The sequence below is a fragment of the Echinococcus granulosus genome (assembly GCF_000524195.1).
Source record: "Echinococcus granulosus chromosome Unknown EG_S00021, whole genome shotgun sequence".
NCBI lineage: Eukaryota > Metazoa > Platyhelminthes > Cestoda > Cyclophyllidea > Taeniidae > Echinococcus > Echinococcus granulosus.
The window spans coordinates 618,058-634,330 of NW_020170401.1; the positions used below are offsets into that span (position 1 = coordinate 618,058).

General features: G+C 44.1%; 3 protein-coding genes across 3 annotated transcripts; 2 read left to right on the plus strand and 1 right to left on the minus strand. All coding sequences in view use genetic code 11, as the record gives it.

Moving 5' to 3' along the window:
• Positions 1–2,180: 2,180 nt before the first annotated feature.
• EGR_03817 (Coiled-coil-helix-coiled-coil-helix domain-containing protein 3) lies at positions 2,181–3,413 on the minus strand (the record flags this gene model as incomplete). Its single annotated transcript, XM_024493066.1, has 6 exons — positions 2,181–2,216; positions 2,568–2,703; positions 2,774–2,844; positions 2,914–3,032; positions 3,107–3,221; positions 3,351–3,413. 6 exons carry the CDS (start codon positions 3,411–3,413, stop codon positions 2,181–2,183), a joined length of 540 nt encoding a protein of 179 aa, XP_024352527.1.
• A 1,108-nt stretch (positions 3,414–4,521) lies between these two features.
• Positions 4,522–10,556, plus strand: EGR_03818 (Histone-lysine N-methyltransferase SUV420H1-A; the record flags this gene model as incomplete). Its single annotated transcript, XM_024493067.1, has 5 exons — positions 4,522–4,688; positions 4,771–5,011; positions 5,671–6,031; positions 8,337–8,897; positions 9,772–10,556. 5 exons carry the CDS (start codon positions 4,522–4,524, stop codon positions 10,554–10,556), a joined length of 2,115 nt encoding a protein of 704 aa, XP_024352528.1.
• Positions 10,557–12,337: 1,781 nt separating this feature from the next.
• EGR_03819 (putative cyclin-H) lies at positions 12,338–15,226 on the plus strand (the record flags this gene model as incomplete). Its single annotated transcript, XM_024493068.1, has 4 exons — positions 12,338–12,778; positions 12,818–13,000; positions 13,626–13,883; positions 14,480–15,226. 4 exons carry the CDS (start codon positions 12,338–12,340, stop codon positions 15,224–15,226), a joined length of 1,629 nt encoding a protein of 542 aa, XP_024352529.1.
• Between the last annotated feature and the right edge of the window lie 1,047 nt (positions 15,227–16,273).

Here is a 16,273-nt window from a genome sequence, read left to right on the forward strand (position 1 = left end):
CTGGCCTCATTACTAGCCCTTCATTTTCGACTTCTCATTGGGTGTAAACAGTTTAGCTTCACCATTGTCAATATTGGTGTTCTCATCTTTACCATCTTATGTCCACTTCTAATTTTCCGTGGTGCCTCCACCCCTTTTCACTTGCCAGAGGGCTGCTACATTATAGACGGGTACACTCTCCTAAGGGGTCTGCGAAACTCCGAATCGATGCTCCCCATTCCCTTTTCACTCTCGTCCTACTCTAATCAGTATTAGAACGCACGTAAGGAAGCGCTGTGGAACCGATACAAAATGACAGGGAAAGGAAATTGACAAGAGCGTATCCGAACTGCTAATCAATTTGTGTTTTGTCCTCTGAGGTGGTTTGGCCACTTAGGGCTAAATCATATGCATCCACAAGATCTCGATCTCAGGTCCGCCATTTCCCTGCCTCCTTCTTGATGAAGACTTGATTTGACCAGTCCATGGATTTCGAGATGGAATACAACCTTCTATTTACTAAATTGCTAGTCCCTATTGTTTCGCTAGAAGCACTTCCTACACTCATTCAGGCAGCGAGCAGCCCCATTAGCTGGAATGATCTTCTGATGCTATAGTGATGCTTATCGTTAGAGGTCTGGGAGGAGATTAAGTAGATTTTTAGCGGTAACTAGTAAAAAGCCACTTATTGTAATGGATAAGGCAATTAAGCAAAGAAAGACACTGCCTTACTGACGCAATAATATAGTGATTATCAAGAAATAGAAGATAGCCTTTTGGGTTTCCCAGTTTATTTACACGAAGGGGTTATTGTAAGCCAAAATTTAGCAGGCAAGTTATTAGAAATGTAAGATTTTGAAAAAATAGTCAAACAACCAACATTTGGCAGTTCATCAAAAAAATCCTTTAAATTGTTTGAACTATTGCATTCTAGTCGGTACATCCCGTTACCGTACACCGCGCCTTTTCCGAATGCCGTGCTTGCGGCTAGCTCCCACTTCGTCCTTAAAACCAGGTTGAACCCGATTTGTGAAGCAGGCAAACTGGATTTGTAGTTAACGGGATCAAAGGGCCTGCAGTGCAGATGTGTAACAACGTGAAAATGGCAAAAAAGCTACTGCATACCTCATTCACTGACTGACGCTTCAATGTCCTTCTTAAGGCATGTGTATAACCAATCGTGGGGGCACACCGAAAGTTGTAAAACTTTTTGTCACTTAATTCGCGCACCTCCGAGATATCACTGTGAAATTCTTGTGACTGACGTCTTTCACGAAGTCAAGGGACATATGAAACTGGTACTCAGCAAGCCAAATTGTAAAATTGAAATTCCTTTCAATTCTTAATTCGCTTTCCTTGAAGTGAGAATTGGCTAGTTACACGATGGGTACAAGGACAATTCCATTAAGTGGTCCGAAATCCCCAAACCCGGGAAAGTGGCGACCGTATGATCATCAGTTGGTGAATTAGGAGGCAGACCATTTACCTTCTAACAATTCTAATTACTTGCTGTTATTATCGGCAGCACCTATGACAACTCTTCAGTGCATTTGCAACCGAAGACACCGGACCACACCCGCCGTAGGCGGGTGATTGATTATTATTAGCGCTCAGTTATAATTCTCTCGTTTTCTACTCGTTCAGTGGGTACCCTGATAATTTGTGCAGTGAAACAAGTCCGGCTACCCGGCACTTCCACCGCCCACTTTGAAGATTTGGCCGATCAAGTCTCGTCGTCAATCCCACTTAGTTCATGCCATATCCCCGGATTTCTTTTCGGCTAAAGGCGTCTGCATAATCAGTTTATTTGTGATCGCAGTATCAGAGTGGTCCGACGAAGTAGAAATCTCATATCACCCTGCAAAAGTGCCTCATAATCAGTTAGGCAGTCAAATTTTAACAGATTGCGCCTCAGCAGCTCCTGTTCCCGGCGTTATTTACAATGAATGGAGGAAGCTTTAACAAGGAGCCTCGAGTCGTGCCTATTAGCAATTCTTCAGCGGACTTTAGTTTTCCCTTGATCATCCATCCCCATCCACGGGCAAAACAAATTAGATCCAAATCAAAGGGAAGCGCCAATGGTTAGAGTCTTAATCGGGTTTATTATCCAGTTTAATGTGCCTCTCTCACTATAAAATACCTAAATATACTGCGTACGAGCGGAAAAAGTCGCTTATGGAACCGGCATACTACTTTCGGCTTCACAAAACCTCCGCGTCGGGATGACCCATTCGTGCCTAAAACCAACATAAAAGCGTTCATCAGTGGAATGAAGAAAGATCGCTCTCATGGTACAGCTTAACCTGATAATAGTTAAAACGGTTTTTTCCCCACCGTAATTACAATTTATGTTCTTTGAACAATTTTTCAAATGGTGAAAACTAAACAAATTTAGCGTTTAGTGTAGACCTAAGGTTAAAGTAACTGATGATGTGACCCCTTGATGCGCGGTTAGGACGAGATGCTACATAGCAGGGCTTTAGTATGCAATGTTCCAATAGCAAAAGGCTATTTTTTCTTCGAGATGGATCAAAGCATGCTCTATCGTGTATTTGCGGGCTTCTAAAACACAAAAGCAAAAAACTCACACTGCGAAACGCGGCAACACAACGGACGAATGACTCGACCTCTTTGGAACAGTTTAATGAGCGTTGTCCATTACTCTTGTAGCAGTCCACCACCTGCTTCTGCGCATCCACACAACACGCCACAGGAGTGTGTTTTCTCAATAAAAAAAGTCCCTTTTTATTATCAGAGAAAAAAGTATCAATTAGAAGCCATTAAAGTAACGTACAAATATTTGGCAGAAAGACGATCAACAACTCTAGTATACTCCTCCTCTGCAGTCTTAAGATATTTGTCATTCTAGGAAAAAGGAAAATAGGGCTGGCATTTTGTGCTTCAAAGTTCTGGAATTGTACGAGGCAAACATACCCGCTCCTCAAATTTCCTGAGAAGAGCTTCGTACTTGCGTTCGGCCTCGTCACGCGAATGAGTGAGATACTGAGAAGCAACTGCGACAGTGTTGACTGACGCTTCGGAGGGTAACTCTTCTAAAAGATGGTGAAACGGGATTTATTCGGCATATAAAAGCCATGAATAAGAGAGTGGAGAATTAGAGACAAACCTTTGGTATGCACTTGCGGTGGGGGAGAAGAACGGGTGGGAGTAGGAGCAGTGGTTTTAGGAGAGACCTCGTCTGAATGCTGGTGTCGTAAACGCTCAACTACATCGTCTGAAACCTACACGGAGAGGATAGAAACGGTGACAAAATTTAAAAAGCTTGTCAGAAATCAAAAACTGGCCCCAAAATTAGCCAAATTAAACAGCACTTAAATGAACAAAGGAATGAAAATTGGGCTGAGACTTACGAGAATGTCAGACCGACTAAAGGTGACATCGTGTGGTGGTGTGGTTCCAAAGACAGAACCCATTAGGACCTAGGTTACAAGGGAGCATCCTAGCAGAAACCTAACGCAATTTTGCGGGAAATGAAACGCACGAATGCTACTATGCACACAAATTAATCAATAACACAAGAACGTAATGATGCGCAGAAAACTTTTCAGTGAAATAATCAAAAATAGGAAGCCGACAACCGCCAATTTAGTAATATTGTTGGAAAAAAGGGCAACTACAAGCACAAAAGGCAATCATACCAACAAACGGACAGGTGATGAGGACAACAAAGCGGTAAAACACAAACTGCTCAACTGCACACCAGCACCCGTTTAGGCTCCGGACCAACACCACAGTTAGAAAAAAAGCTTCTTCAAAAACAACATTTCTGTTTAATTAAAAGCCTTTTCGAAAGGCATAAAATGACTACTGCTGGCTAATGTCTAGGTAAAAAGTTTATTTCTGCCTGAATTAATACTTAGACTGTTACACTGCCAAATAATTCCCATTCCAGTATATAAGTGAATATCAAAAAAAAACGGACATGCAGTTTCAAATAAGTGTTTTCGATTGCTTTCATATGGCCCCAAGGGACGTAAATTACTCTCTTTTGAATTAAACTTCTTTGAGTAATTGATTTGGTTTTTTTTATTTTACTGACGTTTTATTGACTTTTGTTTGACGGAACAAATTGTTACCTGAAGATTTATTTTGGCCGAATTTTATCGTAATGTTACACTTAGGACTGCCTGTAGTTGGACATTTAAATAATTTTTGGCATTTGGTACTGGTATGCTTTCACCGATTTCGTAAGAGCTTATTAAACATTCATATTTGTAGTTTATTTTTTTGTGTTCCTATTGACGCGTTAGCTTTGAATGTGGTTGGTGCCCGGTCTGTCATTGATTTTCCGAGCATGACTCCTGGTCCGGTTATTTCACGTTAACCCACTTCCCTCAAAAATGGTGTCAAAGAAGGCGGGTCGGCAGATCCCCTTCATAAGCGGGTCTCATCACATGACTTGGCGTGAATTAGTCGAAGCAGATGATTATGCCACAAGCCTAACTGTTGATCCCTTCTTAGGTTTCAAAACACATAAAATGACGGGGTAAGCTCATATTCTTAAGTACCTCACCATGTAGAATGCGCCTTCGAATAGCTCCTCGTGTGACGGGTCGTCTAAAGAATATTATCACTGCCTTCCAGCAGCACAAGGATTATCAATTAACATTTAAACAGCTTATCAGTGAGGATGTTAGCATTAAGCAGCATTGGAAAAACGATCTTCGCTTCCGTGATCATGTAGGCAAGTAGTTCTGCACCTGAGTTGTAGATTTTCCGGTATCTTTTATTATTTGACGATCGTTCTGGGATTAAAATTGTCCCATGCAGTCGCTATGCCTCTGAGGGTCACATTGGAGGGGCAATTCTTTCGACTAAAAGTTGGCCAAAAGGCTCGAGAATAGATTCTCTTATTGGATGTATTGCTGAGCTTAACTATGAGGACGAGGTGTCTTTCCTCCGGCACAAAGAGAACGACTTTTCTGTGATGTACTCCTCTAGGAAAAACAAATCTCAGTTATGGCTGGGTCCCGCCGCTTACGTGAATCACGACTGCCGGCCAAATTGCGCCGTAAGTAGTTTTTGAAGTTTGTACCTTCTTTCATATGCGTTATATGGTGTGCATCTTGTTTGCTAACATCGGGTTTTGCACATTTATGATATGCTCATACTATTTTAGGCCCTGAATTTTTTATGACTGTGTTTATTGTTAGTTTTGTGTTGGCTTCTATCAAATTCATAAAATAAAGGTTATTAAGGTCTGTCCTGGTGTACTCACAATTGTATTGCCGAAGTTACCCTGTAAGGGTGTCACTCACGTAAATAACTTCAACACATATTTTGAATATGACACGTTTCAAACTCCAAAAGTCTGGACCGCAAATCATGAATCATATCTGAAAAAATTGGTTGCACAAGAAAGCTTCGGAAGTCTGGTGCAAAAAATTGTTTCCGGAATATTTATTCGCTAATCTTGCGACCGTAATATACCCTTTCGACTCCCTGTTTTTGCATTGTCTCGAAGGCTGTTTCGGAACCTCTTATGTACGATCTCCCCTTGACGATAGTGATTGATTGTTATCATACCGTTCCCATACTTCTGTCTATGAAGCAGTTACTATCAGAAGCACAGACGTCTATCGAGGCCACGCTGTCGTCCCTCCGTCCCGAGGGATCCATCTTTCACCTATTCGTCCTGGATCCATTCATCTACTCCTTCCATCCTTCCAGTTCACTATCAACTGCGATGGCGACGATCGGATGAGCCTCACTGCCACCACAGATATTAAAAGTGGAGATGAGATATACATCTACTACGGTAAACACTTCTTCGACACCAATAACGCCAGCTGCGAATGTTTCACATGTGAACTCCTCGAGAGGGGTTCTTTTTCCACCGGGCGTGTGGGTCCAATCACAGCAGCACCTGCATCTGCAGCAGCTCCGTTCTCTTCAGCAGAGTACCTCAGTTCATCCACAACGTCGTCGACGTATTCGTTATCGCTGCCTTCCTCTCGGGGTGGGAAGAAATCGGCCTGCGCACTGCAGGAAGACGGGCTAGTGGCTGCCATCAAGGAGCGCCTTAGACGGGGTAAGTTTTCAAACCACTTTATTGGGCTGTTGCCCCATCTAATTCCATCGCCAAAAAGCGTACGATTCCGAAAGTAGCTTTGCTATAAACGTGGAAAGGTCTGGGAGATGGTTAGTAACCTGTCATCCGTTGGCGACGGTGCGAATAATGTAAATACGAAGGGGGGAGTTCAAATCAGGCCTAAACTTTCGAAGTGCTGAAACAAGAGTTCAATTTTTGGGGGTGATAACTTTACTTTCCCTTATATACCCTGCTACCACACTCACACCCATTCTCGCAGTATTAGATTTGTGCTTTTAAAGTATCTTCAGCCTAGACACATTTGTTCGCACGGCTGAACAATCCTAGGTCACTCCGTCTATTTCACTTCGTCACCACTGCTTAAGTGGGGCTGTCTTGTTACGCAGAGTGAAAATGCTCATGCAATTTAGTGTTTTGTTTTACCATTACCATTGGAAAATTCGTCTCATGCAATTTCACGACTACATGCAGCTTCGATTGTGCGAATGCGAATGAGTCGTTCCACATACTACATTAAGCGCTTATAAGAATGGTAAGCTGTCGAGGCTGTGAACTGGAATTAACCCCATTAAGGTCAGCATCGTCACTAGCATAAAGTTGTGCGGTTGGCCATCTCTAAGACCCCGACACCTTTTTAACCAACAAAGTGTTGTGCGGTTGAGTGGCCGCGCGTGGCGTCACCGTACGGCACTGACCTTGGAGTCTCCTTTGGGTGCCACTGGACATCTGCAGGCTCATTGACAAGAGACTTTGTTTATCTCTACGCCTCGTTTCACCCTCAAAAGCACCAGTCCTGTTCACCATAGGTTGGACTGTGCACGTGTGTACCGACTGGCATGAGTAGTAATAGGCCAGAGTGGTCCTTCAAGCTTACAGAAGTTGCAGGGTCACAGTTCCTGTTTGGCCTCAATGCCCCTCGCTATTATTCTGCGGAGCCCCCCTTTTTTATCTTTTAAACGTCGCTCTTGGGACGCCCCAGGATCTCTTTTATGCAACAGTCTCATGATTTGATAATTTTTATTGATGCGAGCTTTGCGAAATCCCCCAATGGTCTTGGATGAGGCTGGAGATTGTTCCCACCCAGCATATTTCATAGAATGGTCCCTCTAATGGTGGAACTACTCCCTCTTACCCTCTATTTTCCAAGTTTTACCATTTTCATGCTGTCCAGTCATCTATTCGAACTATCCCCAGCTTCTCACAACCTGGGGACGTACAATATTCACTTTTTGAATATTTACGAATATTAAAGTCAGTCGACAAATTTGAGTGGGTTTGCCAACACTCATCAGTATAGAACCTAAAGTCATCATAATGTATATGAGTCTGGTGGTAGCTCTCCCATCTATGTACATAGAGGCTGTGACACTAGTTGTCTAGATGACATGAACATAGTTGGCCTATTTGTGATCTACTTTAAAATCATGAGGAAGAAGTCTAATTTCTCAAATTGTTTACCGATGCACTATGCCCCCATCCGTCACACCGCCGAAAGACTGGCTAGTAGTATGAAGCTAATTGCGTTGCTGTGTTAATTCCTCGCTGAAATGAATTCTTCACCTACCCGTAAAATGGCCAATCCAAACTTCATAATTTTAAATCAAAATTTGCGTTTGGGACGCTATGAACGAATAACCTTTAAAGAACGATGTCAATGGGATGTTAAATCCCACATGTGTTCAGGAAAAAAAAATTGGTCAATTTTGCCCACAGATAGGTAAAAGCTTTCTCATTATGCAGATTCGTCAGCCTTTGAACCTTAGCCATAAAGGCAGTTTCTAGAAAGTGTGCGTACGGCGAGCCGGTCGTGTTAAACTCATTATTCTGAACTCCCTCGACGACGCTAACTTTGCGTCTTCCACAATTTTGTAGCTAATGTCAATTCAACTCTCCTCAGTGTCATACTTTTTTTCTTCGAAGTACAGAATTCTGTCCAGAAGTTGTCAGAATGCGCCATTTTGATTTGTGCTATACAAGATAATCTTCCTTCTGGCTGTCAGATAGGTTGTTGGCTATTGTCACGCAAAAGATGTTCCTTTCCTGTTGGCAAGCAATTCCTCCCATAAACCTTTTTCCCACTGTAGCTGTTGCATAATATTGTGGATTGTCGCCATTTTCAAGCAAAAGATTTTCCCATTTCCTGTTTTGATGCCGAAATCGCCTACTCATTACTGATCTTTTGATTTATTTCGATAGATTTGTGATTGCCCTATCTTGTAAGCAATTCTGCATTATATATGCCCCTCGTGGCCGTAATTGCAGACTTTTTTTCCTTACCCCACAGCTCCACTTGCTCACCGCACTGCACTCCCCAACCTTCGCAATCGAAGCACTGCAGTGACTACCGCCCCATCGACATCTGCACCCACATGTGCCGCGATAGCCGAGCCGACAGCAGCGGCCGCGATGAGCGGTCTCCTTGTGAAGGGTCTTTCCACGGGTCTGGCACGGAATGTCGTCAACACTGCTGTCTACAGTCTACGCCACACTAATTCGCGGCTGACCCGTGTGAAAGCGAAAATCTACTCGGCGATGCTTTCATCTCTCAACCAGTCACCACCCCAGCAGCAGCAAGGGGGGGAAGATCAGTCTCAATCAAGTCACCAGACTTTCCAAGAGGGCATTGTTTTGAGACCTAGAAAATCGGCACCCCTTGCTACTTCCACTGGGGTAGCATCCTCTACCCAGACTAAAATGGCCTTGGGAGGCAGGATGAATAGCCGTACTGTGATGCAACCTGGGCGAATCGATGTGGTGAAGAGACGGCGATGCCTGCAGAGAGGCACTTCGACAACGGCAGTGCCAGTGGCGGTGCCGACTAACAAAGTGGAGCCTTCTCTCCACAGTATGTTGTTGCAGTCATTAGTCATTTCCTATGGCCTCGGTTGGCCGTTCAGAATGGTTCTTTTCTAAATAGGCGCTGAAGCGCTACCAGATGTTTGAATAACTTTTAACTATCGGCAAATTAAAAGGGCTTTTGCACTTTTTAGTAACTTGTTGAAACTTGTAGGGTCTCGTCACACTCATACAACACAGATGTGTCAATCCATCGATGCTCTCTGCCCTATTCTACATTATACAGTTATTTTAAATTCCTCATTCAACAAATATCTGTTGAAACTGATGAACTTGATCCCTTGTCTGTTTTCCGCATCGAAATCAAGTTACACACCTTCAGAAGCCTCACGTAAACCTGAAAGAACAGTAAAAAGTGATGTCTCTAAATGTAAACAATTAAGTGGTGGTGAATCACCAGAGGGTGATGTATCACTTTAGGGAAGAATGACGTATCACCAGCACTCGACTTGGTGAAGGCTAAACATCAATCACAGTCAAGATCTTGAAGTTGTATACTAAAAAAGTCACCTTGAGAAGCAGCCGGAAAACGCGAGACTGGCGAGCCAGTCAGAAAGCAGAAAGACGTTTGAATGTTCCCAAAGCCCTTAAGTTCTTAAACAGATAGTCTTCATCGTCATGCATCTAACTCAAGCATTTAGCACTTCTCATTTGTACACATTCGATGCGAATTTTAGCACCAACAAAGGAGTAAGCACCGCTAAATTGGAAGCTCTTTTAGGTAAATCACACTTTTTCGGCAATACTTACTCTAGATGCTATTGTGCTTTTTATTAGCATGGAAATGGAAGAAAAGCAAACTTTATAGCTAGTTTGATCGTTCTGTGGCCTTTTTTTTCCCATCCATCTATCAACGCTTTCAGATCCCCCGATACCACTTCGTCTTTCTCACATACCTTTGCCTCCTCCTGCTCCCTCCTCCCCCTCCTCGTCATCCACGTCGACCATCGCTGCAACAGAAGCCGACGAGGCTCTCGCAGTGCAGATGCCACCTCGAAGCCGATCTCGTCTCAAAACCCGTCGATTTAGAACTGTCTCCACTACCACCACTTCCGCTCCCTCTACCTACTTTCTCCGTCGCTCCGCCTGCCCTAAACCACCAGCCGAGCCCATGCTCATCGACCTGTCGGTGGAATCAACCTCCACTTGTTCCTCCCTCAGCACTTGTCCCGCCGTCTCTGCTACTCCTCGGCTCGTTATCGTTCGTAAGCAGTCTCGTCAAGAGGAGGTAGAAGGGGCACAGGACATGTGGTTTGTCAAAGACTGCGACGACAGTGACGGTAATGGTGATATAACGGAGCACAAACCAACCCCCACTCCACCCATCCTTCATACCTCTGGGGGAGGTGGACGAGGATGGACGACTTCGGCCTCCTCTGTGGTCAACACCCCTTCTCCACCCCACCTGCAAGCTGTTTCGCCCACTCCACCGATACTACAACGCGCGGAGGACCGAATGCTTTTCTCCTTCTATGGGTCCACTGCGGCGAGTGCAGCCCCGGCTCTGGACTCCGACGGGGTCTCAGACAGCGGAAGCTCGCCGGGTACGGCGAAACCGTTGACAGTAAGGATTAAGCGGATGGGACGGAGACTGTACTGTGTGCCGCCAGAGTCGGCTACAATCAGTCGGCAGCGAGATACTATTTGAATGTGGATACTATTATTTGTACATGATGTGAAAATGCAGATCTTATTGATGTCTAGGATTCTTCTTGTTTAAAATATGAATAATGTGAGATATGCTTGTATTTGAATTTTTTTAGGAGGAGCAGTAGAGGGTTTTAATGGTAGTTTTAGTCACTTCGATTTTGACTTATTTGATTTAAGTGGAGCGGTCGTTAACACTCCCTATTTTGCCTACCCGAGTCTTCGCTTCACTTCCGGATCACTTTTAATGCACAGGACACCAATTAGATGAGAAAAACGGAACAGGATGGGAACACCTAATATTGTATGAGGACCACAAAAAATCTGGTCTGTAGAAGTCGGTTTTGCAGAACTTATCAGTTTGCCAGGGTCAAAGATTTGGGTCTTTTTTGACGTGTCTGGTTCATACAAATTAAAATCTGAGAGAACGAGTAATTCAAAGTTGTCAGAACGGCTTTATCACGTTGTTTTTCGAGAAATTGAACTTGCCTCTCTTAAAGGACATCAGTCCTGATTTCTACTGCCGGGTGGTAGACGTCGGCGGGGCGGAAGAAGCACATATGCGACGAATAGGAGGATCGGCTATGATCCCCAACAGAAGGGGTGTGAATGCCGTCTATCTTCGGCAACTACGCCAGTCCCGTGTTCTGCAGGAAAGCCACTAACAGCTGAAGCGACATTGGCCGTGAATCATCTGGAAGTTTCGTCATAGAGTTTCCCCACCCTACCTACATAAAGCTGCCAATAAAGTGAACTCGCAATACCTCCACCATTTTCCTACTAGCTGGATATGGCCCGAACAAATGTGGCTGGGCAGTTTCGAAGTGGAATCAATGTGGCAAGGAGAAACAGACACGAAACCCATCCCTTGCGGACATGCCAGTGCTCCTACCTCTATCTGTGGACGCTCCCATGATGGTCAGCACAATCCCCCGTTCCTGAATCAATTTGCCAACCCGGACGATATTCCGGATCCATTTGAACAGCTGAGGGGAATCAGCGACGTTGGGGTCAAGTATCTCCCCAGTTGCAGTGAAATTTGATGACTAATGCGATGGGCTCGTGGTTGTTCCTTTACGGCACCGTCCTCGCCGTGATGGCTGACGCTGAAGATTAACCAGGGAGATCGCCAAGAATGACGCTAAAAAGAGGAGAGGGGCTGTGTAATGCGTTGGCGGTTCATATAACAGTCAGTTTTGGTAAATGGCCACTTTGTCATGGCCATTGTACCTCGACGGGTGGGCTAGCTTTCGAACCAATTCAGTAGCCCTAATACCCTCCGCCGATTATACAATAATAACGATGTAATTTTACTTAATCCTGCCTAATATGGAGCGAAACGATCTCACCCTGCATTAAAGCGCCTTTTTCACGCCTACAGCTCCCCTATTCGAATTGCATCGAGTAACCAAAAAATCAAGCTCTTTGTAAATTTCAAGTTTGAGCTTTTCGTTGTTCACTACAAGTACACGGTTCGCGCAATTTTTGTTATATTTTCAAAAACCATTCGTTGGAGTCAAATATGATGCCTAGTAATTGAAGTAATTCAAAAATCTACATGGTGCTAAAACTGCTCCACGCTAAATATAGCAAAGCCACAACACCGTGTAGAAGAATTATTCTGCAATACAATATTGCACTTTTCCTTTCTTGTAAAGTCTAAATAACTGGAAGATGTATAATACCATGGTATTTAACAGACTTCCAGCTGAGGTAATAACCAATAGGAGGGCGGAACCGCTGTGACTTCGTCCACCGTGTATTTAGCCCGGGCTGTGCGAAATGTTCAGGAATCAGTACGATCATGACGTATCAGTTTGGAGTCCTCAGGGGCGTATTCATCAAATTGAGTACGCTATGGAAGCTGTGAAACAGGGTTCTGCTGCGGTTGCTTTGAAAAATAGGGACTGCTGCGTCATTGTCGCACTTAAAAGAGCTCCCTCTGAACTGTCATCCTATCAAGAAAAGTTGATTCCCATTGATTCTCACATTGGAATGGCTATAACTGGCCTCACTGCCGACGGCTTTCTTCTTGCCAGGTACATGCGTCGTGAATGTGCGGACAATCGGTGGGCTTATAACGAGCCTTTGCCCGTTTCTCGTTTGCTGAGTAAGATATCCCTGAAAATGCAAGTTCCCACTCAGCAGTATGGTCGGAGGCCTTTTGGTGTTGGCATGCTTATCACTGGTTTTGACGAGAAGGGTCCGCATGTTTATTACCTGGTATGTGTATTCTCTTGAGTTGATTACAATGATTTCCAGTGTCCATCCTCGAACGCTTACGATTGTAAGGCCTTTGCTGTTGGTTCACGTTCACAGTCGGCTAGAACCTATTTAGAACGTCATCTTGATAAGTTTCCAGATAGCACCCTTGAAGAACTCATTGTTCACGGTCTAAAAGCTCTCAAAGGGTGTCTTCCTGCTGAGACAGAACTTAACGGAAAGGTATGGCGCTCTCATAACTCGAAATTTTTAAGACACATATAATTTGTGCATCTTTGTCATGAGTACAACCGTCAGTTTTCAGCTATCAACATTACCACCTGCTGTTACTCTTGAGGTGGCACCCTTTACGTCGTACTTTTGTATTTACAACCCTCCTTTTGTAAAGGGAACTATTTATCTCATTTTTTTCACTTAGAATTGCGCCTTGGCAGTTGTTGGCAAGGGTCGAGATTTTTCAATATACTCGCAGGAGAGTATCGAGCCTCTGTTGTCTCGAACTTCAGATACTCCTTCACAGGAATCGGAAGCCGCCGCACCCGACCAAACTTGTGAACCAGTCCCTATGGACGAAGAGTGAATTCTCCTTTTCGACACCACTTTGTTCTGCATCAGCGTCTTTTCGCTGTTTCATTTGAATACATTTTTCATATCAACTCATTCCTTTTATCTTGGAATGCGGTGGTGTTCATCGTTTAGTATTAGGGTCCCCTTAATCTGTATTTTTTTTGCTAATAGACCTGCAACACGTAGGTTATGATGTGGATAAGTAGAAGGTTGTGGCAAATATCCTCTTATTGCGCTTAATGCCATTTGAGTAGTTTGTTTGATCACTCGCATTTTCAAGGCTTACGTGACGAGCACGCAGTTGTACAATTGGCGGTTCACACCGGATGAGTTGGCTAACCAGCGCCAGGAGTGCAATGCAGCCGTGAGGAGACGTCTCTCAGCGCAGTATCGGGCGAAAGTGGAGGTCAAGGGCGGTGACGTCCCAGCAGAACCGACTTTCCTCACTGCCGAGGAGGAATTCATCATCGTGAAACGCTACATCTTCGCTATGAAGGAACTCTTTCATCAATTTTCAGATTCTGGACTGCCTGTTGATGTGAGTCAGTCCCGATAAAATCATAAAATCACTCATCTACCGTATGAAGTATTTACGTACGTAGGATCCATGAAGCTACTTTGCGTGCAGATCTTGTGACCAAGTCCTGGTTGTAGACGTCGTGGCTGTGACGAGGAGCCGGATGTAGCCTTTAGTCATGGCTTGCAAAAGTTCTCCAAAGTCAAAAAAGTTTTCTTTATGTATTTGATTTACGAAGTAGATAAATGAAGTCCCTGTATCCAGGACGCAGGCAGGGTTCTATTCATGTGGTAGTGTTATAAGCGTACTGTCGAAAATCCCAATTCCTGACTCGGAATTATTGCACAGGAACGAAGGGATATGAGAAGGATCCCTTCATCATATTAATCACGGAAAAAATGCTTTATTGGGTGACGTTTTTTGTAAATTTGATCGTCTTTGCAATTTTTGAGATCAAATACTAAGCACACTTTTCCCGATCTATCCGAGAGCTTTACTGTTTATTCGTCACCACCATAAGTATCCTTAAATTTGTACATCAGAACGACAAAGACAGGTAGAGAAGAGTGATGGACGCCTTTCAAACTCGGAGGTGCTAAAATACGCTTGCTTGTTAGGTCTTCGGATTTGCGGCGACCTACCTGAAGCGATTCTACCTCAATAACTCTGTGATGGATTACTTTCCGCGTGAGATGATGCTTACCGCGCTCTACCTCGCTTGTAAAGCGGCCGACTATCCTCTCGGTCTGCAGACCTTTGCCGCCCACATTCCGCGCAACCGCGAGCACTATAGCGAAATCGTTGTCCACTCAGAGCTCTTTCTCATGGAGAAGCTACAGTACGATATTTGGATCCACACACCGTATCGTCCACTAAGCGGCCTACTGGTGGACCTCCTCGCCTATCGTAAGACTCAGCTAGGCGAACCGATGAAGATAGAAGCGGGGGAGGTGGCGACTGCCGATATGATGACCAGCTTGAAGAAGGAAGGCTACGAGATTATTCACAAGTGGTTCCAGACAGATCTATGTCTCACTCACTCACCCAGTCAGTTTGCGCTTGCGGTGCTTCTGGAATTGGGTCAAAAACATCCGGATTTGGGGGTGGAGGAATTCGTGAAGAACTCTGTGTGTGAGTACGATTCCTCTGACGAGTCGATGGAGCAGAAATGGACGGCATTGAATGAGAAGATGGAGCAGATTCAAGCAATGATTGGGGAGTTTGAGTTCCTTTCGGATCTCACCTATGGCAGTGCTTTGGAAGCAGTGTTGATGCAGTGCCGGAATCCCCTCTATGATCCTCTCTCAGAGGAGTATGCGGCCGCCAAGGAACAGGCGGAGAAGCTTATGTCTTTTTTGGATTAAAAAAAACCGTATAAAAGGTTGCGTATGTTGTGTTGTTGGTATTTGTATATCATGCCTTGGTGCATCGATGTGTCTCGACGGATTGTTGCCTATTTATTTATGTACTTATTAAAAGTAACACGAAATTTTTGTCTACTTCACATCCCGTTACCTTGACTTTATATTACTTATCCGTTTTTTGTTAGCGTACAATCTACTGAACCTGGTCGAACGAATTGGTAGCACACTCAAATTAATGCCTCTGACAAAATGAAAACTCCCCTCATCAAAGGATCCATCAACATTACTTCTTCTTTAAAAGCATAAGGGAGCTTATTCAGAGTTCTAATTCTGGGATCTACCCAATGCAACTTTGCCAACACGGTGCCCTTCCATCAATGAGTTGCTCTCTTGTGCCCTTATACATTCTCCGTAGGAGGGGAACGCAACTTTCAAACAGTGCTGTGAGTAGCCAGAGTTGTTTGTTGATTGGATACCTCTTTATAAGCCACCGATTCTGTTGAAAATGGCCTATATTATGAGTCATGGTACCTTAAAACGGCGAGGCTGTAGGTAGCTGATCTAGCTCAGGTGGTTAGGCAAATGGCCAGCATAATTTTAATATACATGCTTAATTGAACCAAAGCTGTCGCTGAAATGATTTGGCACTTTAGCTTTTCTCCCTTTCTCATGTCAGTGACGTTTGAGCTCGGTCAGAATATTTGGTGTACGAGACGTGGTAGCGGACGCATTAGCGGTAGTTGGGATATTGTTAACCACCTTCTGAGGGGGTCTTTTCCATCGTGTGGCACCCATGCAATCGCAGTTTAACAAGAATGCTGGTGAGGCACCAACATTGTCCATTGACTGAATTCCTCTCCGTGGATTAGCGTAGATTATTGCCTAAAGGGTTCTCAGTTATGCATTGTTGACTCCACTACATTCAAGGCAGAAGGTTAGAATATGATCACATTACTTGGACAAAACATACTTGTGTATGCCTCCCAACATTTACTCATCTTATTTGATATTTAAAAACCAAGAGTTTCAATTATCTTAATTACCCCT